General features: G+C 31.6%; 4 protein-coding genes across 4 annotated transcripts; 2 read left to right on the top strand and 2 right to left on the bottom strand.

Annotated features, from left to right (window-relative positions):
* Nucleotides 1-459: 459 nt before the first annotated feature.
* On the bottom strand, nucleotides 460-9,675 carry LOTGIDRAFT_238111 (hypothetical protein). Its single transcript, XM_009049196.1, has 14 exons — nucleotides 9,542-9,675; nucleotides 8,299-8,480; nucleotides 7,321-7,547; nucleotides 6,807-6,951; nucleotides 6,241-6,351; nucleotides 5,763-5,929; nucleotides 5,124-5,241; nucleotides 4,802-4,874; nucleotides 4,394-4,504; nucleotides 3,802-3,937; nucleotides 3,118-3,259; nucleotides 2,861-2,906; nucleotides 2,392-2,541; nucleotides 460-2,111 (listed from the first exon to the last, which is right to left on the bottom strand). Exons 1-14 carry the CDS (start codon nucleotides 9,603-9,605, stop codon nucleotides 1,792-1,794), a joined length of 1,992 nt encoding a protein of 663 aa, XP_009047444.1. The 5' UTR covers nucleotides 9,606-9,675; the 3' UTR covers nucleotides 460-1,791.
* Nucleotides 9,676-14,563: 4,888 nt separating this feature from the next.
* Nucleotides 14,564-16,360, top strand: LOTGIDRAFT_172322 (hypothetical protein; the record flags this gene model as incomplete). The annotated part of the gene is made up of 3 exons (XM_009049195.1): nucleotides 14,564-15,290; nucleotides 15,483-15,820; nucleotides 16,166-16,360. 3 exons carry the CDS (start codon nucleotides 14,564-14,566, stop codon nucleotides 16,358-16,360), a joined length of 1,260 nt encoding a protein of 419 aa, XP_009047443.1.
* Nucleotides 16,361-19,571: 3,211 nt separating this feature from the next.
* On the bottom strand, nucleotides 19,572-20,801 carry LOTGIDRAFT_238110 (hypothetical protein). The gene is made up of 3 exons (XM_009049194.1): nucleotides 20,728-20,801; nucleotides 19,990-20,034; nucleotides 19,572-19,842 (listed from the first exon to the last, which is right to left on the bottom strand). The coding sequence occupies exons 1-3, from the start codon at nucleotides 20,792-20,794 to the stop codon at nucleotides 19,637-19,639; spliced, it is 318 nt and encodes a 105-aa protein (XP_009047442.1). The 5' UTR covers nucleotides 20,795-20,801; the 3' UTR covers nucleotides 19,572-19,636.
* A 2,804-nt stretch (nucleotides 20,802-23,605) lies between these two features.
* On the top strand, nucleotides 23,606-25,447 carry LOTGIDRAFT_172320 (hypothetical protein; the record flags this gene model as incomplete). Its single annotated transcript, XM_009049193.1, has 2 exons — nucleotides 23,606-23,681; nucleotides 24,309-25,447. 2 exons carry the CDS (start codon nucleotides 23,606-23,608, stop codon nucleotides 25,445-25,447), a joined length of 1,215 nt encoding a protein of 404 aa, XP_009047441.1.
* Between the last annotated feature and the right edge of the window lie 2,133 nt (nucleotides 25,448-27,580).

The following is a 27,580-nucleotide window of genomic DNA, read 5'->3' as shown; positions in this document are numbered from 1 at the left end:
TGTCCTGATAATTTGAAGGTAACTGATGATCAAAATTGTTTGAGACATGAAAAATCTCAGCCATTTTGTATAGTATGAAATCTATAGGCATTAAAAACTCACTGCGTAAAGAAATAGCTAGAAATTTTTGATCAAAACAGGAGCACATTGAAATCATTAGCTGTATATCAATGTTGTTTTCATAGAAACTGCCTCAAATATTTCTTATAGTTGGTTGTGAATATTAAGTGCTATTGGTTGTAAAGTTTATAAATATATATTGTTTTATGGTTGTGAAATAAAGGGATGCAATAAGTGTTTAAGAAACAATTGTATGTAAATTATGTTATGTCATTTTGTATATTGAGATATAAATCAGCTTTATACTAATCAAATCTTTATTGATTGTTAATCAGAAATTGATATTATCGCAGCAACTTGATATTTACATGCTTTCTCTATTTGAAGTTTTACCAATATGGAATATATTTGAAATGAATTTAATGATATAAGTTAAAAATTATAAATAATGTTACTTGCCACATTACATAACATTTGACCTCATGTTTACTAGTAATGATTTTGTATGTTCTTGCAATGTTATGTACTGTTTCAGAAGCAAACTCCCTCCTTAATGTCAGATCACCTTTAAGATGCTTGACAAATAATACTGTTGAATTTGTTTAATCAATACTGTTATTGTAACATAACTACAGTGGATCCTCCACCTTGTGTTTTAAATATATGTGTGTGATTATTTGTGTTCAATTTCAACAGCTCTTTTAATTTGGTATCTCTTGAAAACCTTTAGTAAAATGCCAATAATAAAATTGTATGTGTACAAAACAGTTATCATGACAGATGATTGAGACACATTTTTAAAAGGTCTTCTGTATGCTTTTATGAATAACATTATTTTAAATTTGACGTATTACCTATAGGTTGTCTACATAGAATTCAGAGACTATCAGGGACACAGATAGTTTCTAGATATGCCAGGAATTTTGTTCATATAATCTAAAGATTACTATTGGAATAACTGGAACCACAGACATTTGGACCAGTCATCGCTATTGGCAGAATTAGAAACTGTAATTATTAAAAAGGCTATAAAACCTTTAGTATACACAATAAAAGTAATATTTTGTTGTATAATGATATGTATATAATACTATTTGTTGTTATGTTTGAATCATGTATAACATGGAATAAATAAATTTCTTCATGAAAATAACTAAACTTGTTATTTATAATAGATGGAAAAAGTCAGTATCCTCGGTATTCAAAATACTGTCAAATTCTGACATACCAAATACATATACGTCTAAAAGGGACAAAAAAAAATGACAAACCATTTACAGAGTGACATCAAGTGTTCCAGAAGAAACTTTTTCTTCCTGTGTAATTTTCTTGTGTCATCATATACATATAACACTTTATGAAGTTACTTTTTTTTGATGATGATAATGATGATTATTATGTTAAATGAAAAACAAATGACCACATACACATTAAAATAACAAACATGTTGAATTTCATGGCAGTACACATTTCCCTTTATGTACACTGTATGGTTTTGACATCTTCATTAGCCTAACCATGTTGAGAAAACTAAGACATAAAACACAGTTTCATTCCATTCATTTGTTATTCCCACCCTTCTTACATAATAATAAGATATCTTTTTACATCAATTTCTCAACAGAAACTTAAGGACTCTTTAGACATAAGGTCACAATTTTAACATCCTTCGATGCAGTAGAAAATTTCTTGAGTAGAGAAAGTACCTACAATCTCTGAAGGTATTTATAATTAAGCACTAGATTCCAACAATTCCTGAAAAGTAGTTTCCATATCAGTTTCTTCTGTTTTTATTGGTTGAGAACTGACATTATCATTTGGTGCAGTAGAATTGGCATATGCTGTTGGTTGGTGGGTGTCTGCTGGTTGTTGGGGGTCTGCATGTTGCTGGGTGTCTGATGATGGTTGTGTGTTTGATTGCTGGCCATCACCCGATGATGAAATTGGTTTCAATGTTATTCCCATAGCTTTCCGCACTGAATTCATACTAACAATGTCTTGTGGAGCAGCTGCTTTAGCAAGAGCAGTCAATTCTTGTGTAACTTTTTCAGCTAGAAGAAAGAAAAACAACAATCCATAAAAGGAATAGAAACATTCATCTAGTATAGGACTATTCAGTATAAAAATAACATTCTTGACTAATGTTTTGAAATAAAATCATTTCATGCTACATAATCTTCTACTATTTCATTCTTGTGGTTCAAGGGAGATAATTACAAATCAATTGTAGTCTTTGATATATCAGCTACCATCTCCATGGAAGAAAAGTTGAAATTTCAAGTATGCAGAACCCATAGTAGACGTTTCAATCTGAGTAAATGAATGTCTTACCTAGTTCAGTCTCCTTCTCACTAGGACCAGGTATATGAGCTAAATGAGATGGTAATTTAGATGATAGTCTTTCTTTCTGTTTATCATGTAAAGAAGTTATTAGACTAGCTGTATGATCTAATTGTTGTTGTATTTTATCTACTGGTGACTCTAGAAAAAATTATAAATGCATTCAGAAACTATTTAGAGAATTTTCAGCCAAAATTGGGCATTATCTGTGCAATGGAAAATGCAACATTTTGACCCCATTTAAGTGTTTAGTCACTCCCTTTAAATAATAACAACCTGCTTAAATAAATGACTAAGACTGTAGCAATTTAGAAATTTCTTGCTTTAATATATTTATGTCAGAAGTGAAAATGTGACAGAATCCAAAAAATCTGAAATTGAAATAACATACAAATATTCTTTTGGGCCTCAAGCAATAGTTGTAAGCAATAACTTTATCAGAGTTGAAATCAAGACGTACCTTCTTTAACTATAGAAGTATCTACAGTAGACTGTTCACTTGAGGCCTATAATTAGCAAAAATACATTATGAATATTAGAATCTATCATCTTTCCTTCACCTCACAAACATGTCATTAAAAATCATTCATGTCAATAAAAAATTTTAAGACAGGGACTGGCGACTTGCCAATGGGGCATATATCAAAACTTTCTTAGAAAATTAAAAAGTTATAAAGTTTCAAAAAGAGGGCATGGTTTATCATCAGGTTTACTTACAGGTTCTTTGTTCTCATCTTCTTTTCTTCTAGCTTCTAATGTTCTCTGGGTTTTAGAGTGTTCACATTTTGTTAATATGTCTAATAAATTATTCACCATTTTAACAGCATAATCACCAGCAGTATCAACAAAATCCATAACACTATAATAAGTCAGATTTACATGATCAAAGATAAAGATAAGTACAGTAATTGTTATTTCATGAATGAAAAAAGACTTATGAGAGACTAGATAAGATTTGACAATTTGGGCATCACTACTATAAGCCAGTAATATTCCAATCAGGCAATAATTTAAGAAATTCTGACAGGAAAGTAAGATTGTGCATTGGAGGAGGAATTTTGTGTTTCTACTGTATGAATTGTAGCAAGCAACATGACTTTCTCTATGAACATTGCCAACAAATGCTATTACAGTACATATTAATTCAGACATTATGGTAGGCTATTTCGCAGTTTTTTTACAATTAGCATTTTGCACAGAACTGTGAGCAGAAATATACATGATGTGGAGCCACTACAGATGGCAAATTCATCATGACTTACTTGGCTGATGATTCAATTCATGATTGGTTAAGTGCGCTTGTGTTTGATTGATCACATCTTTCACTATCAAATCTGAAGCAAAATTTAATCTAAATGTTCTCTTTCACTTGAAGTACCAATAAAACAATACATTATTTACCTTGAAGCATATTGAGCACCAGTCTCATCACCATAAGTAGATAATAATAAATCACTATCAGCTTTAGAAAGGGTAGAAAATGACGAGTCATATGTTGGAGCATAGCTACTAAATGGACCATAGTTTAAATAATTAACTGAAAGAGACCAGAATAGCATTTTAACCCTTTAAACACTGAGTGTAAATAAAATAAAAGTCATATACCCTGAACTCCAAGTAATATGACATGTGAAGTACGTATAATGTTAATGTTATGTCTCACTTCGTAAAGGCCACTTAGGTATATATCATATAATTATGTAGCCTGCAGATGAGCATCCTGTGTATCCTGTGTAGAGCAATAATTAGTGTTAAAAGGGTAAAGTTAGAATTTCACCTGGAATGTTATTCCTAGGCACATGAATTCCTTTCTTATGTTCACCCTAAAATCTAAAATCATTGATCTTCAGTACCTTCAATTGAAAATCATGTGCCTGCAGATGAGCATTCTGTGTATCGTTAGCCAAAACAGCAACTGAGATGTCAGTTGAAACTCCTAAAACCCTGTTAATCTATTTTACTGTTTACAAAAAACATATACACATAGTTGTACCTGGAGTAATTTTATTGCGTTTGTCTTCTTTAAATGTATTTAAAGAACCAGTACCAGTTGTTAATTTACCCACCAATGATCCAATATTAACTACTTTCTCTGTTTCACTGACTGTAAATATCAAATAACCAAAGATAATATTTTTTACCATTCCAATTTTGAATCAGACATTTGTGGTTTCTGCAATCTCTAAAAGCTAAGTGTTTGATGATCAATCACAAAATTACAAATCAGTTTTAGTGGAATTGAAGGAACCATAGACATCTGATTGAAAATTGGTTAAACATAAGGCCTAATATAAAAAAAATCATTTTCCTTCTTTCCTATTGAGTTTTATACTATGCAAAGCTAGATTATTATGGTTAAAACTTAAGAGAGCTAAAGTGAGTGTATGAAATTTAAATTTACCTCTACCATCATTATGAGGATTTAAAATATTTAATGTTGTACTTCCATCTTCTCTTTTCCTCAAGAATACAAACTGTCAAAATGAAATAAAATACATATACAAACTGCAAAATTAATTCAAATATCAAATCAATTAAAACTGTCAGATTATTAAAAAAAAAAAGAATACATGTACAAACTATCAAATTAAGTAAAAAAAAAAATTATATGTACAAACTGTCAAAGTGTAATATAAATCATGTACTAACTGTCAAAATCAATTTAAAAAATACTTGTACAAACTGTATTAAGAGGCAATTACTAAGATATGATAATAACTTACGTCTGTTCTTGGTTGTCGTAATGTTAATTCTTCTTTAGCTTCTTTAGCAGCAGCTTGAGCTTGAGCTAAAATCTCTTCTGGTGATAAATTATCAGGAACAGCCTCAAATCTTCCTAAACTACAATCAAAAAAGTTCCATCATCTATATGGACATAGAGCGAAAAGTTATATGGCTAACTGAAATCAAACTCTTCAGCTGGGAATGCAATTACAATAGACAATTACATTTATTTAATGTATAATCAAGATATATTGTTCTTAGTTCATATTGTGATATTTGAATTTCTATAGATCTGGATATTCTGTAGTTGTCACATGACACTATAACGTCATCAAAGCACAACTCTGACGCAATCTTAGATTTGTGAAACAGTGAAAATTGAATTAATAAAAATATCTGAATATAAATAATTTTCATCTATCACGTGATTAGTTGCGTTTACACACCAATAATGCTATTGAGACCAATGTCATAGATTAAATGATTTCAATACAATAATAATAATAATAATATGTATATTTCTTAAAAATACATTCCACATACATCTCAGTGCTAATTAGAATGTGGTCATTAGTTTAAGCTATAGCTATAGCAATATACAAAAGATGTTTACAATATAAAATCTCATTTTAACCAACCTTTTATTTTGTATTTCTTTTTTCTTCTGTAATTCTTTCTGCCTCTGATCTTCTTCATTGATTTGATTAACCACTTCTGCTGATTTATCCATTTCATCTAATCCTATTTCTTCTAATGACAAATTAGCTAGAAAACTCATACTCTTCTTCATATGTAATAACTTCTCCTGTAGTAATCAAATATTAAGAAAAGTGTACATCTAGGTACATTATACCTGCTGTTCTGGTTTATAGCAAAAAACAATTTCCTAACAAAAAAGATGAGACAAATCAGCTTGATCAAAAGTCCAGTTACAAGCATATTTCTTGGTTAATTTTGACATATTGGGCAATATCAAAGCCAATTAACACATTTTAACATTTTTACCCAACATCAGTAACAAATTCATTTCATGGCTGAAAATGGTGACAGATGATGGTATCAATGACTATTGTAAATGATTTCAACAGAATGGTGAAATAATCTGATTTTACTTACTTTACTTAGTAGTTTAACACCAATAAATAGCAAGCGTTTAGCTTCTTTATAATATATAGTCTCTGGTCTATTGTAAGTCATAGCATTATTACACATTAATACCATATCTTTCTGCAATGGACAAATGTAAACACCATAATAATATATAATACTACAAAACTTTATATCAACATACTAAATTGTTACTGTCTTGTTGCTGTTCAAGCCCCAATATCCATTTTTTCAGACTCCACAAATCTGGAAGTTAATATATTTTTTGTTTGTACCATCAAAGTGACTATACTTTACTGGGACTAAACCTCATGGCATTAACCAATTCAAGATAATTTGTACCCTTTACAGCTAGGTTGACTGTATGATATAGACAGATGACTTTTACAAGGTCACTAAATTCTCAAATGCTCATTCCTCTTAAAACTATGACTATCATTTTCCCTATGTAACTAATAGTCATATCTAGGGAAGATGATCGTCAAAGGATGTTTAAGTTCTAATGTTTATTCAACTAAGAAAATTAATTAGATTTATAAACGTTTATAATCTAGATAAATCAATAAAGATGTTACCTTATATTCTCCTACACTATGATATTGTTCACTTTCTACTTTAATCTGCATTGTACTAAAATCCATTGGATGATGTATAATACTGGAATATCCTGGAGCTATAGCGTCAGTGACGGGGAATGCAAAAAATCCATTGGTATCTTTACTGAAAGAATAAGTTTACTTGACATAGAGATTCTAGACCTTCATGAGCTTAAGGAGATTGACAACCCATTGCAGTGTGTTATAAGGAAAATATGATACAGACAGTGTTATTAGCCTGTTTCTTTTTTTTAAACTTTCTAGTTGATATTCCATTTCTAACTGTCCAAAGATATTCAACATGGACTGCCTTCTGAATACATTGATACAGTTATTTCTTTCATTTGAACAACTTAAATCATTTCAATCATGGTTGAAAAATCTCCACTCATGACCAGATCTCAACATTCGCTTTCATGTAACAAACATGTAATCATTTTATTGAACATGAATACACACAAAAAATGAAGACAGCCTTAAATTAAAAACTTACAGTTGTATTGTTTTTTGAAGATATTGTAAACAGACTTTTAAAACCGCGCCATCATTGACATTTTGTGGTACTTCTACCAATCTGCTTTCTGGATTTTTAATTACAGTTTGTTCTTCTACAATTGTAATGCCTTGATCATCATGGTCTAATGCCTGTTTTTTACTTAATGGAGATTCCTCATTTTCATATTCATCTACCTGTACTTCAGCTTTCCTCTTTCGACTTCCCTGCAATACATCAGTACAAAATTAGTCTTTAGCTCACCTTTCTTCAATTTACTCTCTATTTCAAAATTTCTTTTATATGACCAAGCATATCTGTTCATTAATTAACAGAATAGAAGATCAAATCATATCTTTGTAATATGTTATATGTCATAAAGAAGTACAACAGCTCACTCTTAAGCAAGAAATCAATATTGTGATATGGCAGACGTGACACTGAAAATATTGAATATACATTTAATATGCTTACTCAGTCGTATCAAAATTAGACCAAAATTTTGTTCAGTTTTTTGATTAGCTTTTATTTTTAATATAGTCACTTCAGACAAGCCTCTTAAATGTTCGGCAAATTGAATATTTGACCTAACCTGATAAACACTGCGTCACAAAATGCCAGAGCTGGAAAGGTAGAAATTAAATTGGTTGAAACAGACGTAATGGAGTTAGGTCACAAGGTTAATTTGATGAACGTTCAAGAGGGCTGTCTTTAAACTAAAACTAGAGTGGCTATATCTTAAATGAAAGCTTTATGCTTAGTCTTCTAGATACCTGGTACCACTTTTCATTATGAAATACTTACTCACTTATGATTGTTCCTGTTCATTAGCTGTAACTAATGTTTGAACATATGTTGTTTCGTTTTGCAATTCAGATCGTTAAGGCTCAAATAAATTCATAGGGTACACTCTTTTACGTCGAAACTAGGTTTAGTGGGCGTCTTTCAAAACTGATAATGATATCATTATTATATTACCTCTTCGCTTCTATGTTTTTCTTTCTCACTCGATTTCTTCTTCTTTTTTTTCTTATGTTTATGTTTTTTACCTCCTTCATCATGAGCAGGAGAGCTGTAGTTATCGGATAAACTGTCTGATGGTGGACCAACTTTTAAAACTAATTTCAAAGGTTTGGTGATGGGTTTTTCTAGCTCTGGTTCTTAAAATGAAAGGTTACATTATGATCAACAAACAATAATACACAAATCAACTAAACATAAATTATCAAAGATTGAATGATAACCTACTTTCCTTGTTACTTTTTATTTTCATGGAATATAATGTACCGGTATCTTAATTTTGTTAATTATACAGTGGTGTAACCTATTTTCGTGGATATAAGGATTCAACACCGAATTTCGTCAAAGTTAAATTTATGTCTTAGATGTTTCCTCAGATATTCTACAACGTAATTAAAATTGGTTTATTTTGATTTTCTTAATGAATCCTTCACTTTGACCCATATTTCATGAGCAACCAACTCGACAACGTCGGCAGAATGCATCACCTACTTTCGTGCACAATGTTTGATCTATAAATAAGTCTAGAAAAACATGTTGTATGGATACCGGGTGGTATAATTAACTTCTCTTAATATTTATAATTAATATCAATTCATTATAACTAGTGACAATTCCTTCAAAGAACCATGATTTTAAAAAAAAAATAGTGACTGACAAAATAAGATACGTAGTATGATTTATTGCTAAGAGTCACTGAAACAACATAAGAATATGGTCCACTTTGTATTCCATAGAAATTTTCTGTTGACACAGAATCCGCTAGTTGATCACGTGACTTCATTCGTTGGCATATATTCTAGCAGACGACACGTGGAATTCCGATTACCGCTTGGGATTATAAGGAAATTCGGCCAATAAAAAATGGTGACGTTTGGTAATAAGTGAAATCCGCCATTTTGTATTTGTCAAAGTATACATTATTACACATTACCTTGCTTGAAACTACTGGATTCAATCTACTAGCTGATATTGTACAGAAAACCCATGTTTATCAAAACAAACTAATGCGGAGGTCGCGCAAGGTCGCTCATGTAAATCATTAATCATTTCCGAAAATCTACGAATAATAGGTTTCCACGAAATTAGGTTACTTGACTGTATTGAAATTTCTTGACAGTATTCTAATCTTGACACTGTCGGACTGCAAAAATTTGGCTCATTTTCGGTTAAAAATTGAAAAGGAAATGTGAAAGTATACCCGGCTCATGTTCATCATCAGATCGCCGTTCTAATTTGTGATGTTTCTTGTGCTTTTTGCCCATATTATTGAATGCAAAATAGTAAAATTGTATCAAAAGTCTTTGTTCATAATCCTAGAATCATCTTAAAAATGTAAACTTCCGGTTGCTCAAAACATGGTGGTGCCTTAAATGAGAACTTGAATCCACTTCTTAATGAATTATAAAGCCCATACTGTGCTTTTCATTAGTTTTGTGTCTTAGGCCTATTCAGTTATTGGATAACACTAAGGGAAACTGGTGGGGGTTTGGCAGTGTCAGTGACTGTGAAGAAAACATACACAAACAAAAAAGAAAATATCCGAATCCTTTTTTTATACGGAAGTTTCTTTCGGCAAGTTATAAAATCCCAAATGTATTTTAGTATAACGAACACAACCGTAAACATTCTAATAACATTTAAGAGATCATTCTCGGATAGCACATAATATGTAGTTGGAGCTCTTATCATTAAATACTAAGCCTATATGGTTATAATGATAATATGATAATCATGCATTACACAAAAACTATGATTACAAAGAGTAAGAGTTTCAAAATGTGGGTGCATTTGAAGACTTAAGACAAAAACAAAATTATCCCTTTCTGTATGGATAGTAAACAAACGTGAGCAGAATACAAAATTTACCGGCAATTTACATCATGATGTCTGAACGCCCTTCAAACTTCAAGGACAAGATACTTGAAGTGTACATGACACAGCAAGGGTGCAGCTTGGGCTAGTTGAGTGTAAGTATTTTGAGGATTCACAATATTACCGTGAAAATATCAGTTTTTGTTGAAACACTGTCGTGTGAGTGTGCCTTGTCCGTCATCATCAATGCAGGTAACGCAATGAGTAGGTTCCTACGTAAGTATAAATAGATGTGATACTTGCTAAACTCTAACGAAGAATCAACAACCAAACCAACAACACCGAATCATCCAATTTGATCCAATCCAACTACCAACTACTACGACTACCAACAACTACCTAGTTTGCGATATCAGCATCCGCTGGAAGCGAACGTTAACTTGTCATCTACCAACCAACCAGCTAAACTCAACTACCAAGGCCAGGCCTACCAACCTGCTAACGATGCATAAGACTATTCACCAATATATGGTGACATTACGGAACATACATGTATCATAATAAATGAAATGATCAAAGGGGTTGTAAAAAGGTTTTTTAAAAACTAATAGTGATAGCATCAATTTTAACCAGTGAAATCATGAAACACTTTGTTTTAATGGAATTGTAGGGACCACAGTTACAGACTGATTGAACATTGGAATGGTGCAAATTGATGCTATCATAGATACAAATTAAAAATGTAGAAAACCTTTTCAGAATCCCTTTAAGTATGAATATCATTTGATCAATAATAGATATATGGATAGTGACTGCACTGTTATAATAAAGATAGTAGCCATAAGCCCAGTGTATAGCAATATAATTATATTCATGGACATAAGCCTATAAGGATTCATTACAGAACTTCGTTAAAAAGAAACAAACGAACAAATTTCTTTTGAAGCTTAAAATATTTCATCAGATATTTAATGAAATTATTATTTGCTTTTTAGGCCAATGGATCCATTGTTTTGACGCACATTTACAAAGTCAAGAGAAACATGTTGTATGGACACTGATTATCATTTCTTTGTACAGTATTTTTTTTATTAACAATTTATAATAACTAATGAAAATTTTATCAAAGATCAATAATTTACAATTGTTTAGTGAGTAAAAAAAAAAAAAGAAATTAAATTAAGAGTAAATTATTGTTGAAATGCATTGACACTCATTGTGTTCCATAGATATTTTCTGGCAAAATGAATACAATATGTCCGGAAAAAATTTGGGTCAAAGCTTGTGAATATATTTTATTACAGTATGAAGAAACATTAAGTGCATATAAAAGAATTTATTTTTTATTTTAACGCAATTCGGTAATATGTCATATTAAACTTACTGCAATATTTTTTATCAAAACATTTTAATCCTTGATATTAAAGATTATACAGTATTGTTATGTCTTTGATCATTGACTGTATATAAGCTGTTATTTCTTTTTACTTTTTGTATAATGTTCTAAATAATTTGTTGAAAATATCTACAGTCCTACGACAATATATACAGAATCACAATTCATCAATTTATCTTTGTAGGAATTGAAATAAGACAAAATTATTGTAGTATTATTTCATCTGTGGCTAAAGTTTAGATCATACTTTGTCAAAACCAATTGATTCTTTAACCTTTTGGTTAAATCTTGAAATGATTACTAATGTTAACAAATATTTTGTAAAGTTTGCTGGTTAACAGGTTTGTTGACTTATTATTAAGGTTTGATAAATTAACTTAATTTAATGGTATTAATTAAAGAGTAAGATCAAAATATAGTGTTGTTTAGATTTTTAGAAGGCAAAACTTACATTGAAAGTATTTTTTTAAGGATTGATAAGATCTGGGACAAGTTTGATTTTGACAATTTTTTCAAAGAATAGCTTTTGAGTTTTTGTTATAGGTGGTCAAACTTTGTCTATGAACACAATAGAAAAATGAAAAATGAAAATTGACATTGATAAAATCGATTCTCAGATGTGAACATACTTCATAAAAATGAAAAGAATTCAGAAATATGTGTACAAAATTGATTCTAAGGCAGTCAAATGAGTCTTTTAATATAAGTCTTTATGGATAACAATCACTTTATTTCTTAAACTTGACGTTTCGACAAGATTCCACTGGTCGTACAAAATAGTGTACAAAATATTACTAATGGAAGTACCATAGAGGCAAAGCATTAATATATACAGGCATGTAATAAAGAGATGTAATGATTGATATATTTGTGTCAACTGTAGGTAAAAGTCTCAATTATATATGTCATCATATTTAAAAAAAAAACACTTTATCTTTTTTGTCTTTTTAACACATAGATTTGATATCTGTTTAATTGTGCAGCTTTTGATATGAATAAATGTTAATTGCATTGGTGTTGAATTTGCCAGTCCTTGATTTCTTTGACATTTTTCTTTATCAGCTTGTGCTTGTACTAATTTATAATATTTCTAGCTATTTAGATATGGTCTTTTGTTAATTGAATATAGAATAGAGATATTTTCGCAAAATTGGATCTACTGGTATGAAACAGGTGAAGAATTAGGTTTTGGGAGTCTGAATAGCAAACAAACTTGATGACCAATTTAGTTTGGATTTTCTTCTTATTTTTAAGCAAAAAGCATAGAAGTGATGAAAAAAAAATGTCAACCAAATTTTTTTAGAACTTAAGATTTACAACATTTTGACTAAGTTTGTGTTTTGAATTAAGTTTTAAATTTCAATATCGCTTTTGTTTTTTCTGGTTTTTCTTGTTTAATTTTATCAATATTTGATAGTGTACATCTTTTGACCTTTAATTAGCTTGAAATTTTCAAAGTTGAATGTCAGCTATCCATAGGTATACTGGCATTTGTTGTCAAGTGTTAAATCATGGTGTTACAGACAACCAAAAACTGAAATGTTTAAATAAAGCAGGGATTTAATCAATATTGATCTGCTTTGTTAAGAATCTGATGCTTCTAAAGGTCCTTGAGTCATGAGCCAAGATCTGTAGAGCCACGTTTAGAGCTGTTTACAGTTCTAGTTATTGTTTTAATTGTAATTTGACCTGTTCATCAGTTATATAAGTTTATGCTTTAACAAATAATTTAGTTGATGTGTTGAAAGGATTGAAAAGTAGGTGAGAATTTTAATGTGTTAGTACCTTTAGATCAAAATTAAAATATGGTATTTTTAGAATATCTGTATGCACCATTCCCATTTTCTGTTGAAATCTGAGGTTCCTGATACACCAGAATAACTTATCTTCTTAGCACATGCCATTTGGTATTAAATAGTATTATAATCTGTTCAAAATTTACTGAAATTAGAGGAACAGCAGTCATGAAAATTAGTTGTTAAAACTTAAAGTGAAAAAGGAATAATATGTTTTAATAGTTTATTTTTGAATATAAATGGCAATTTTTATCATTAAAATATAGGTATATTTGTTAGAAACTGTAAGTTTATATTTTTATTTTAATATTTCTAATGAACTCGATTGTAAAGAGTTTTTCTTAATTTTATTATGTGTATCAGGGACAATTTGCACTATTCCTATTTTCAACTAGATGTCTTGCAATTCCATTTAAACTAAGTGTTTCATGACGTCAGTAATCACAAAATATGCTTATATCATGTAAGACCCTTTGCATTGGTGACGCCATAAAACGCTGCTCAGTTTTAGTGGAATTGCAAGAAGATACAGACATCTGACTGTAAATTGGAATGGTGCAAAATTGATGCTATCCCGATAAACATACAAATTTTAGAAAACCACTTTACAATCCCTTTAAATGATATTTCAATACATGTCAATAAAATACTGGTATGTATATTTTAAGTTCTATTATATGGTTGTTTTAATAATCAATGATATTTTATTTAATTACTATTGGCTGAATTTGATCCATGACACCATTAATTAACAGACTGACAATTGATTTGATGAGTTTTAATATCGACTACAATAATATTCATATATGTCATTTATACTCATCTTGTCAACTACCTGATGTACAGATGATCTTAGAATAAGGTGTCTTATATGGTATTATATTATGTTGTTTTGGATTCTGGATTTCATTTTGCGGTTCGAATCGTTAGTGCTTGGTTTATTTATACACATATTGCATTTCAATATTTCCTGTGTCGGCTGAATTTCAGATATCAGTAGCTGTTTGAATGAGGTCAAGATGTCTTAAATACACACATGACTTTATCTGATAATTTTTTTGTAGAAATAAAAAGTAATATTGTATACTTTTTGACTTTATCTCTTTAGATAAACATATAGCATTTTTTATAATTTGTGTTTTTGATTATTGTTCTTTTCAGTTTGAAGTCCAACACAGTGTAAAGCAAAATGAAGTGTGGTCCATGTAAAAAGAACATGAATATCAACTATTTTGTGTTTACTTTGGTGGTTATATTTGCTATATCATCATGGATAGACATCAATGGTTTATGGGTAGAGTTACCCATCCTTGTACAGAATTTACCAGAAAAATGGAATCTGCCATCTTACATGTCTATCATTATCCAAATAGCTAATATTGGACCTTTGATATTTACTATATCAAATTATATTTGGCCACAAAAAGTGAGAGAAATTCCAGTTATATATGTGATAATATTGGTTGGAGCCATTGCCTGTCTTCTGCTGGCTTTTTTCTGGGACACAGTGATTGATATTGGTGGTGCAGCACACAGTGTGGCTTTGTTGATTTTACAGTTCTTTTTGGCACTGGTGGACTGTACCACATCTGTGGCCTTCTATACCTATATGGCATTACTAAAACCTCAATATATGACAGCATTATTTATAGGAGAATCTTTAAGTGGACTGTTACCAAGTTTAGTGGCCTTGGGACAAGGTGCTGGACAAATTTACTGTGTCAACCAAACAACTTGGACCAATGTAACTTTAAATTCAGGTGTTAATGAAACATTCGATACCATTATCCAATATACATCAATTCAAAAATATCATCAACCTAAATTTTCTATAGAAATCTTCTTTTTCTTTCTCTTTGGAATGCTGTTACTGAGTTGTCTGGCCTTTACCTTACTCAATTTTTTACCTTATTGTAAAAAAGAGTTTCTCTCTGAAACCGACAGTATTGGAACCTCGTCTGATTTAAATGAAGACTACACTGTTGGATTTTCATTAGATTCTGCCAATTCTTATGAACTGACTGACAGCAATACTCAGGGTGCTTTTATCAACGCTGCAGATGAAGGCGATTCCAATTCCAAATTGCTTCAACCAAAGAGAAAAACACTGATTCAAGATTCTCCTGTTGTGGTAGAAAAATCACCATCATCAATAAAACTGTGTACGATGAAATATTTCGTTTTAGCTCTTTTAACTATATGGATCAATGCATTAACTAATGGTGTCCTTCCTTCTGTGCAATCATATTCCTGTTTACCATATGGAAATACATCATATCATTTGGCTGTGAAACTAAGCAGTATGGCTGCCCCGATAGCTTGTTTTGGTTTATTTTTTGTGCAAATAAAAAGTATGGTTAAATTATTGATATTAACAATGGTAGGAACAGGATTTGCTGGCTATGCCATGGCAATGGCAGTGATGAGTCCATCACCTTTATTAATTAATGAACCAGCTGGCTCACCAATAATCGTAAGTATTCTATATAGGTACTTCATTTAATTGTATCTATTGTTACACCTTTAATGATCAGTCCTATGACCAAATTGATATTTTAATGAAGATTAGGGTTTTGAAATACACTGGATTGTGACTGTTTTGTGCGTTACATTTTTATACACCCACATGGAAATTTTTAAACTCATAAACAGTTTAGAAGACACAACTGTTGATGGAGTTTGATGTGAGTGTTTGTAATCACCCAAGTATAAAACCTGGTAAACAACAAGAATGAAATGCTAAGTGCTTGGTTATACAAGAAAAAATCCCTCTCCTCACATTATACCTGCCAAATTATTTATCTTTATATTTTTTCAGATTTGTGTTTGGATTCTTCAGGCATTTGTATTGACCTTTACCAAGGTATCTGTGGCAACACTCTATAGAAATGATGGTCGAAAAGCATTGTTATGGTGTGGTGTTTTTACACAACTGGGATCTGCTATTGGTGCTTTTGTTATGTTTATTCTCATTAACCAATTGCACTATTTTAAAGCTGCCAATCCATGTTGATGATGGACCTGGAACAATAATTCTATATGTTGGTAAAATGAGCTTAGATAATAATAATTACTTTCCTAATTTGAAAATAAGCAGTATTATTTTATGATTTTGAATATAGACTTCTTGGAAATTTATAAAGTACTTGGCCTTATATTTCAGAAAAGCCTTCAAATCACTTTCAGATCCATTTCTAATTCTTTAAATCTGATTTAAAGGCTGTGCTGAAATGTTGCAGGCTTTTATAAAAATTTAATATTGTTTGATTAATATTTTTATTATACCATGGCAAATTTTTTTCAAGTGTGTTTTTTATTGCAGAATACAAAACTACACTAATTAAGATTCAAAATAATACCAAACTTGAATATCTTCACGGAATTGACCTCAAATTTTTTATCAAAAATAGATGGAAAAAGGCAACCAATATAGCACATTTGCATAGGAAATGATCTAAAGATCTAAATTGCAGTCACTCATTTTGGAGTTCTTATTAAACATGACTGACAAATTCAGATAAATCAAAAACTTTAATCTGATCTTTTTTTGTGTGTGTTAAATACCAAGAAATTGAACGTCAAGGAAATTGTAGATTTGTCGTGTATATTTAAATCATTTGATATATATTATTTATATCAATCTATATTGAAATGTTGTGTAAAAAAAAAAGATGTACTAGAAGTAATAGATCAGACATGAATGACTTTGTGGACATTTTCGTCTCATTAATTGAAGTAAATGTATCATTAATTGAAGTAAATGTATCATTAATTGAAGTAAATGTATCATTAATTGAAGTAAATGTATAATATACCGGTAGATATTTATTAAAAGGACATGTCTCACAACCCTTTCACTAATTGTACAAATTTTTTAAAGTAAGTTAAGCTAAACTAATAAGTAATAATCAAATGTGTGTCCAGAATTATCCTTATTTGAAAGTTAAAAAGACGATTTGTAACTATTTAGAAATAGAAAGTGAAATTCTTAGTTTTAGGTTATTTTTAAGGAAATAAGAGATTTTCGTATATTTTTAGTACTTCTTGAGATGTTTTTAAAAAATTAAAGACTCAAATAAACCAGCTCTGTCGCCAGGAATAAATTGGTGCTGGGGTTCAGATTTAGTACACAGAAATTTTGAAAAATTAAAGGTCCACAGACCTAATTTTTGACAATTTTGAGGTGCCAAAAACATGTCAAAATCTATATCTTTTTGATTTTGTAATAATGATTTTATACTGTTAATGAATCAATCTCTGCTGACCTGAAGAAGGTTTTACTGCGGCTTAATTCTCACTTCTTGGGGCCCAGCCCCCACAAACCCCATCCTAACGATGGAGTGAAATCAACACCTAAAATTGGCAAATCTGTTCCTGTAAATAATTTGTTTTGGTGTAACGATAAAATGGTAAAAGATAAAGTTGATTTTCTAATATCTTCATCATGAGGCCAGGAGTCTTACATAATTTTATTATTTTTTTCTCTTTTGTATTTTTTTTTTGATTATTTTAAATTATATTAAGTTTTTTTTTTATTTCATTAAGAGTGTAAATGTGGTGTTTGTGTTTTCTTTGATTGGAATTTATATCTGAGAAATGTGATTAAAATGCAATTATTTGTTATTTTTTGTACTTTATCTGTAGGCTACTACACCCTCCATCTATGATCTTACATCATTTGTATCCAGTGGCTCATAATTTATTATAATGAAATTATTAACCAATAAGAAGAAGGGTTTAATTTCTGAATGACAATATCCTGCAAAGTCCTGCAAATAGTGGAAAGCAAAGCATCGATCTTGAATATTTATCATTAGGTGAAAGAGTAGGTTGGGAATGAGCATTGAAATCCAATTGTTTTTTTGAGTTTTTTTTGTTAGTTTTGTCATTTTCGACACAGAGTATTTTTATTTTTCCTTATTGTTTTGTTATTATTGACTGTTTTGTTACATATTGTCATCAAGTACTTTAGCTATAACAAAATATTATTAGTGTTTGTTTATATTTAATTTCTGTTTTGTTCTAGTATATGCCTTATAGTCTGATCTTTAAGAATCTTAATAAAAAAGGATATTGTCACTTTATGATCTTTATTTCTAAAAACCTGTAGAACTTTTCAAAATGGAAACCAAACTTCTTGTTTGTAACTGATTTGTAAAAAAAATCTGCTCTTTATCCTAGGCATAACGTACTGCAAATCTGGTGTTACCCAGTTCTGGAATTGGATTGTATATCAGCATCAGCCATTAAAAATGTCACTTTTAGCATCAATTTAATGGATCATTTGTTCACTTATTCCAGCCTCTGATAGCTATTTGGACAGATGTCAACTGGTGTAGGGAGAGAAAAACTAAGCGCCATTAAACAGAGATTTTCCGGATCTCCACAGGTGGGGTTTTTATAAACCTATTTAGATACCTCCGATCTGCAAAACCAAGATATATTTGGAAAGATAAATATTTTTGTAGGTCAGTGATATCATCATTATATCCCTACACCATTTATGTTACGTCTCCGGTTTCATCTAAGTTTCTTTTAACGAAAGTGATCTTGCATAGGCCATTTAAAACTGCGTGAGAAGCCAAAACTTTAAAGGTCTCAGAGTCACGTGATACTAACAAACTGAAAGTTACGGTAATGCTCAACACTAATTTACAATTGTCTGAAAAGTAATTCAATACAATGTGATATCCCCGTGCTCTACACAGTAGGCCTACCACAATACAGTCGAGTGGTATGCTTTTCCCTTCTTCTGGTTTTGCAACTCCTTTGTCAAACGGGGAATCTGGTTTAATTTTGTAGTTCCGACAATTGTTTGGCTCAAATTTATGAAAACTATAAACCAAATTTTAGAGAAATGTGCCTCTAGTCTTTAGAAGTCGTTTATCCTTTCCCCTATTATCCCACTCATTGACTCACCACCATTGGTGGCACAGTCAAGAAGGTAAAAGTTTTGAAAAGTCACTGATACTCTCAACGTTGGAAAACAGGCCACGTATTCTCGAAACGATGTTAGCGTTGGGATGTCCTAGGTTCTTATCTACTAACATTGATTCTAGAACATCCTAGCGCTAAGATCGTTTCGAGAATATGTGGTCAGGACCCAAGGAAGTTGGATGACTAGTATATATATCGACCTTACTCAGTATTCATCGAAAACATTTCAACTTTGCTGGTTCAAGTCTTGTCTAAATTTGATTAATCAAGATAAGTTAGTACATTTTATTTCAGAAGTTCTTTCCAGAATAAAATAGTTTAAAAGGAACCAGTCAATTGCATATTGCATGCTTTAGTCAATACAGTCATCACCGCACATAGCCAAACAGCACGCTAGAAAATCTCTTCCACCACCAATTCCCATACCGGGGTAATTGCCTCCTGGATACATTCCACCATTATTCATACCTGGATACATTCCACCATTATTCATACCAGGATACATTCCACCATTATTCATACCAGGATACATTCCACCATTATTCATACCTGAATTGCCTAAAATATAATGTAATTTTGTTTTTTGATATGGATACGACCGTCTCAGATAAATTTTAGCCATTCACCTTTTCAGAATAGAAATTCGACATCTGGTTCTCAATCGCTGATTGTCAATGAAATAAAACACTGGTACTGATAACTTACCATTATTACACAGAAGTAGAGCTGTGGCTCGACAACCATCTCTTTCTGAAAAACGGAAATAAATCACAAGGAGAAATGAGATAATTACAAAATATACTTTACTTCAAAATTAATATCATTTTTTGACCATTGCTGCAGTAAACTTCCACCTTGGATTATTCGGTGTAATGTTCCGTACTTCTTGCAACACCCGTATAAAAGTCGAAGAAATAAATCCGGAATTGATTACAAACGGGATTTTTTCTTTTGGAGTCTCGACTTGCCATGATCTTACGAAATTGTTATGCATCTTCTGCTCTGGGTCATTTAATAATCAGTCAATCAAGTGCTCTGTGCAATGAAATACTTCTTTATTAAGATGAATTCTACGGTATCCATTGTTAAACATCTGACTTGTAGTGCCAATTGAATTTTTTTTTTTCACAGAACACCATCTAAAGAAGAATCTCGTCTGACCATGCATGGAAAGTGCAGAAATGAATTTTAATACTCCAGTGATGCCACTTAATATATCAAAGTCACAGCATATTTCAAACTTTAACATTTCGTTAGAACATAACAAAAGCCCACGGCACTGTGAATGAGGTCAACTCAAAAGTTGTACGCAAAACTATAACCTTTAGCCTTCAGTTGAATAGTATGGTGCATAAAAGTAGCACGTAAAATTTTCATTTCAGAATAGCAACTTTCAATCACCCTAATAAACCAAGACCTTCTGAAGCTGAGGTTTATACTTACTACTATATATTTGAGAGGTAATTACAGCTATCAACACCAAAATAACAACACAAAACAATGTTTTCATACTGACATCAAAAACTACATTGATACTAAAACTGCTCTTCTTTCATTTAATATGGTTGCAGATTAAGATTTTGACAATATCTGGTGGTATCTGACAGTATTTGAGATAAGCTGTCCTTGTAATTGTTGATATAAGGGGGATAAGAAAATATTAATTAAAACTATGACCATCTGATGCCAATAAAAGTTATACCTCTCTTTAAATAGGAAAAGTTATAGCCATTTGAAGTATTTGATTTCAACTTTCAAGTTCATCCTGTGCATGGTTTGCACTCCTGAGCACTTTTCAAACTCGATGTTTTCCACCTGTTTGGAGGTAAAAAAAAACATGCTCTGATATTACCAAACCCCGATTGTATTTGTGGCCATTTAACTCTCCAAAGAACCGATGATTAAATTTTTGTGCGATTTAAGCAAAGACTTTTTAAGTTCCCGCCCTTAACTATAGTCAACACTAGTCAATACTGGTTATTAGATGTAATAGAGACCATAGAGATATTTCTTGAAATGCATCTAAGCCTTACAGGTTAGATAACATGTTTGTCGAGGTTTAACAGGCCTAGGTCTGAGAACAAAGAGTAAATTGATAGTCAAAAAAATCGAGGAAAGAATTCTATATTAAATTTAACTAGAACTGTGAACAACTCCGAGCGTGGCAACGAGACCGTATGCGATGGATTTCAAACCTTTGAAATTTCTGGCCGGTTAGCTTCTGCCCCTAGTGCTTTTAAGCCTACAATTTTTGAACAAGAAATTAAAACTTTCGGGTATCTGATAAATAAATCAGTTATATAATTACACTCCAGAATTGTCAGCTCAATATTCTCGATTTGTAAAAATAAAACAAATAATTTATACCGCATCACGATAACCCTCTAAGTTATTCAAGTGACAAAAGGAACACACGTAGATAATCAGATCTGTCAGTAGTATATGTCTTTTCAGATATTGCGCATCCAGTTTGATCTGGTTTTTGAGATGGTAGGTATATGTCTTTTAGGATATGACGCATTTCACTTCTGCGCATGCGCAGCTTTTTCAATGCGTCATATCCGAAAAGACACAACTGTTACAATATATTATAACAGGCTTCCCCAAACTATTAAAATGTATCAAAACAGACTCCTCAAACTGCTAAAAATATATTATAACAAACTCCATATAAATTACCCAAACCACAGACAAGAATCACTATAATAATACAGTATAAAATAACCGCATTAAAAAAAAAAAAAAATGTCTTTAATTTTAAAACACGAACAAAAAAAATTCGAAGGAGACGGTTTCTTCTCTGCGCTAACATCTCTCATCCCCAAAGTGGCCAATTTTGTCTCAAACAACAAATTTCCTCAGGAGTAGATGCAGTGAAAAGATCTAATGATTCATTTCTATCGCTTGAATAGTTTTCTCCTTGTATTAAATCTTTCGTATTAAAAATATATGGTGTTTATTTCATTATTGAACAAATATGTCTTTAATAAATGTCCATCCTCCTAAAACGTATTTCGGTGCGGGAGACATTCAAAAGTCATTGGGTTCTCTTCCTGGATTCCCATGAACAAAATATCCCAGAGAAAAACATCTCCCAGGGCACAATTATACAGGTCCAGGCACTAGGTTAGATCTGCGTTTAGACGAAAATGATAATCCCAAACCAGGGGAAGAACCCGTTAATAGAGTTGACGCAGCAGCGCTCAAACACGACTTACTGTACAGAAACAAAGACATAACATTCAGACACCAAGCAGACAAACAAATGATAGACGAACTTGAAAATATTCCCAATCCCACTTTCAAAGAGAAATTACAGAGGGCTCTTATCATAAAACTCTTGAAGGCAAAATTGAAATTGGGTATGGGCATAGCAGACGAGATTCACAAAGAATTTCGAAAAAACAAACATTACCTCAAAGTCAAAGTTTTTGATAAAGATGAAATTTGGTCAGCCGATTTAATCAACATGCCAGTCGAGAGAGGGTACAAGTATTGTTTGACGGTGATCGACATATACACGAGATACGCTTGGGTCTTTCCCTTGAAAAACAAATCGGGTCTGACTGTCAAACAAGCATTCGAAACCATAATGAAACAATCCGACAGACGACCCCTAAAGTTGTGGGTTGATAAAGGAAGCGAATACAAAGTTGTGGGTTGATAAAGGAAACGAATACAATAACAAAATACATTCGTCTATTGGTGTGACGCCAACGCAAGCCTCTAATAACCCGAATATCATAAAGTCCGTCAACACTCGAAACAACTTTGAAAACGAGATTAGCAATTTGAATATTAAACCCAAATTCAAAGTTGGAGATCGAGTTCGTATTTTTAAATATAAATCATTGTTTCAGAAAGGTTACGTCGGCTATTGGACTAACGAGATATTCATCGTTGATAAAGTAAACAACACATCACCTCCCACGTATGAATTGATCGACTAAGACAAAGAACAAATCATAGGAAGGTTTTATCAAAATGAACTTCAAAAAACTGACTTTTAAAAATGAATCTCGAAAATGAAGATTTAGATGAAAGGTTAAGAAATTTAGATGTCGACAAGCATTTACGCTCTCTTAAATTAAGATTTTTTAAATTTAAATGTAAATTTATCTTCAAAATATTATTGAATGTGTTTTATCAGAATGTTATACAAGTTTTTTCAAACACGAACTACATATATATTTCGTCAATTGGGTCTTCAGCAATACTTACCGCCTGCTTCGAAAAACACCTAAAAAAAATCAACTTAAAAAATGAATGCATTTCTCAATAAATACGGAAAAGACACGACCACAAATTTTCAACTTGTGAAATGGGCCAAGGAATTGAACGTATCACCGTTTATTATTGCATGCGAGATGAAATTGATGAACTGAAATACAAAAAAGGTAAATTTTACGCCATCACAAACATTCATACTTCGGATCAAAATGGAGTTCATCACTCTGCTTTACACAAAGATTCTTCGAATAACTTTTATTTCTTCTTTCGGTCTAGAACCAATAGAAGAGATAACGAAATTGACCATCAAGCCAATCAAATGTTCTACGTTTCAAATTCAAATGCCAGGACAAAAGCCGTGTGGACAGCTGTCGCTTTGGGTTTTATATCGGTTGAGTTTGGGAGAAAAGTTTGAAGAAATTATAATAAATTTAACTCAATAAAAATGGCAAACAAGTTTGGATTAGGGTCTTTACCTCTAGAATCTAAATATCCCATGACAGCGTTTATAAACAAAGAGAAACCTTTTTTCGTGGATCAAATCGGAGATACCTTACAAGGGGATATCGATATGAACAATTTCAAAATAACTAATTTAAAGTTTCCAGGAAATGATAACGATGCCGTGAACAAGAAATATTTACTGGATCAAATAAACGCAATTCAAATAGATAAGGATCATGTTGAAAATAGAATAACTGACATGAAAAGATACCTCAGACGAAATATTAAAAATCTTGTGGACGAACCCAAACTACAACAAGAGTAAACGAGTTTGAAACGTCTTATTCAAGTGGATAAAACAAGTCAGTTGCAAAATTTAATATCTAAATTAGACAATAAGATTACGAAGGTAAAAATAGACGCCCAACGTTTAATAGACAACCCAAATGTAAACGAGGATAGATTGAAACGAAAACTAACCGCTTTGGAAAGAAAACTTGGCGAATTGCTAGCAGAATTAGACAAGACCGCGGAAAAAACCGAGTTACAAAATTCAGTATCCAAATTGAATGAAAAGATCGCGAAGCAAAAATCAGATGTTCAAGATATAATTAACACACTTCCCATTGACAAAGATACGTTGAAACGACAATTGACTGCTTTGGATACTAAAATCACGGACGAATTAGAAAAAGAAGTGGGTGTGATTAAAAACTTTCTTCCAAATAAATTTCGAGATGATATGAAAAATTATATTAAAGAACAGGTCAATCTTTTGGTATCTAGAATTCATGACGATTTTTTGAGACAAGAGAAAAAGTTGAGCAAATTAGAAGCTATTGTCACGGACAAATCGTATTATTTCAATCTTCCATTCGAAAGTGACACTGTCTTCGATGAAAAAGACCAAATTTATAAATCAAACAAATACGGATTCAAAGCAGAAATAAAAGTAGGTACTCTCGCATACGGAGAACCTAAAAACGTATTCGATATCGGCGAAACGCAAGAGTTTTCTTTTCGAGGTAATTGTCTGATTCAAATAGAGTTTCCCATGAAGGTTAAAGTCAATAAAGTAGTCTTCAAACAAACCGGTAAGGCCGTCAAACATATTTCATTATTCAATGATGGTAATTTGGAAGAGAATAAACGTTTGATTGATAAAAGGGATCAGGAAATTGAAACGAAAAATGGTAAATATGTAGACACCTTTAAAATGGAAGTAGAAAATGATTATATGAATAGATTTCAAATCAAAGATTTAGATATGATATTGGAGACGGAAAATCCACCATCAACCAACATTGTCAAAATTCCACGACGCTTACACATACACGGAAAAATAGAATCGACCAGTCACGAGTTTTTACGAACAACAGACTTTGAATACGTAAAACTGTATTTCGCTTTAGGTGAAAAATACACCTCGATCGATGTTCATAAAAGTCAACAAGAAAGAGAGTTTATAGTGCATTTATCGTTTTATTAAAGAAAAAATAAAATATTCCTATCATCTTAAAGAGTACCATACGAAAAAAGAAATGTCGCTAGTACGCGTAAATGTTTTTATTTTTAATACCCACGAATAAAATAATTCTAGGCCAAACAACAACGTTCTATACGATATTCCGTGGTTCTATTTATCGGAAATTCACTTAATTTAACGACTTAAAAAATGGAACTCGAAAGCAGACAACAATACATGATAGACAAACAAGAAGTTGAGACAGTGCAATACATGCAGGAAAACATGGAGTAGAATCGATTCTTTTTTCAAAACAGCGAGCACAGTTCTAACGGTAGGAGTAACGGTGGCAACGGCCGTGACTGGTGGATTAATGCTTCCGGTCATCGTCCCAACCGTATTGGCTGCATTAACAGCCGTTCAAACGACCTCTTGCGGCCTCATCACTTTAGGTTTCACGAGCAAAAAGAAAGCTCATTATAAAAAGAAAACGGATATCTTGAATATGTATCTTAATCAATTGTACATCTTTTTCGAAAGATCGAGAGAAGACAAGAACATGACAGTTGAAGAATTAAAAGAATTCAATGAAATTTTGGACAAATTCCAATAGAAATATCAGCGGTCAAAATAAAGAAATAATCAAAAATATATACTTAAAAAAATATGAATAAAATCGAACATGATGAAACATTGATAGAAAACACCCTATTTTCCGATGTTATCAAGGCTATCTCTGAAAAATTTAAAACATTCAAAGGATAAATTAAAATAGATGGAGAGATAGTCGAGGAAGGGAATCACAGACAATACATGTCACTCCTCGGTTTCAATGCCAAAACTTTTCACAATATCTTTTCAAATATGGACAAAAAATCTGATGCTTCCGATTGGTATTTTACAGGAAAAATAATTTTAATGAAAGACAATTTCCAAGAAATAAAAAGATCGAGAGTTGGTAGAGGAGGAACTGATCTACTTAAAAAGATAAATGAACACGAAGGCGAAAATTGTTACATACCTACAGATGGTCACTGTTTTATCAAATGCGTCAATCGTGTTTTGAACAAAGATTTAACGTGTAAATCTCAAGAATACATCAACGGGTTTTCAAAAGCAAATAGAAAAGGAGTGATGACTTGTGCTAGAATGAAGGAACTCAACAAGAAATTTAACACTTCGTTTCAAATTTATAATCCCAAAAACAGACATTTTCATCCCAGAGACGTTCACGATGAATTAGATTGGGTTTTTTACTTACACAACTCGCATTTCTGTCTGATTAGAAGAAACCAAAAAAGTTTGGGAATTCAAGAAATAGAAGACAATTACGAACAGGTGTGGAAACGTGTAGAGACGATAACGCAGTAACACAGGTTTCACCCCTCAACTAAACGTGATTTCGAGTATGATTGATGATGCGTTATTCGCTTGGGATTGCGAAACGTATTCAGAAAAAGACACTCGAAGAGCAATTCCTTATGCCTGCACCTAAATTAATTTAGAAAAACTAAGAAAAAAGTTAGAAACGATAAAAAATATCTTTCCAAATATAAATCCTACTGATAATGTTCCAGAAGAATTTCATGATAAACTAATGAATGTAGTAGAACTATTTGTAGGTACAGATTGTATAGATCAAATGTTGAAATATTTAGGTCAATATGATAGAAAGAGATTAATATTAATTTCTCATAACGGTAGTGGATTCGACAACCGAATCGTGCTTAAAAATGCAAAAAAACTAACGCATTGCCCTTTAAAAACACCCAGAGGAATTCTATCTTTTCCTTTATCTAATCCATGCATGGGGAAATTCTTCCAATCTTCCCGCGAATTTGAGAAAGATTGCAGACGTAGATATCGCTAAATACACGCAAGACAACTGGGAGGAATTGAGACACGAATGGGAACCTTACGCCAAGAGAGACACTCTCTGTTTGGGAGCTTGTTTGATAAAATACAACCAAGTCACGAAAGAAGTTGTAAACCAGAATATGTCCAATAATCTAACGGCTCCATCTTTATCTTTAAAGGGTTGGTATTATTTATATCATTACGATAAAGAAATGGTGGAAGAAGAATGGTATGAAACTACTAGAATGGTTGCGAAACATACCGAAAAAGAAAATATAGAAAAAGTTTATTCGCACACTC

Source organism: Lottia gigantea (assembly GCF_000327385.1).
Source record: "Lottia gigantea unplaced genomic scaffold LOTGIsca_131, whole genome shotgun sequence".
In the NCBI taxonomy this organism is placed as follows: domain Eukaryota; kingdom Metazoa; phylum Mollusca; class Gastropoda; family Lottiidae; genus Lottia; species Lottia gigantea.
This window is presented reverse-complemented; position numbering and strand designations above follow the sequence as displayed.

Coding starts and splice junctions, on each gene's coding strand:
- LOTGIDRAFT_238111 (XM_009049196.1), bottom strand. CDS start 9,605: ATGGGCAAAAAGCACAAGAAACATCACAAATTAGAACGGCGATCTGAT. Junction 8,481..9,541: donor TGATGATGAACATGAGCCGG/GTATACTTTCAC, acceptor TTTCATTTTAAG/AACCAGAGCTAGAAAAACCC. Junction 4,505..4,801: donor TCCTCATAATGATGGTAGAG/GTAAATTTAAAT, acceptor TGATATTTACAG/TCAGTGAAACAGAGAAAGTA.
- LOTGIDRAFT_238110 (XM_009049194.1), bottom strand. CDS start 20,794: ATGAAAACATTGTTTTGTGTTGTTATTTTGGTGTTGATAGCTGTAATT. Junction 20,035..20,727: donor TACCTCTCAAATATATAGTA/GTAAGTATAAAC, acceptor TCCGTTTTTCAG/AAAGAGATGGTTGTCGAGCC. Junction 19,843..19,989: donor TCTACTTCTGTGTAATAATG/GTAAGTTATCAG, acceptor ATTATATTTTAG/GCAATTCAGGTATGAATAAT.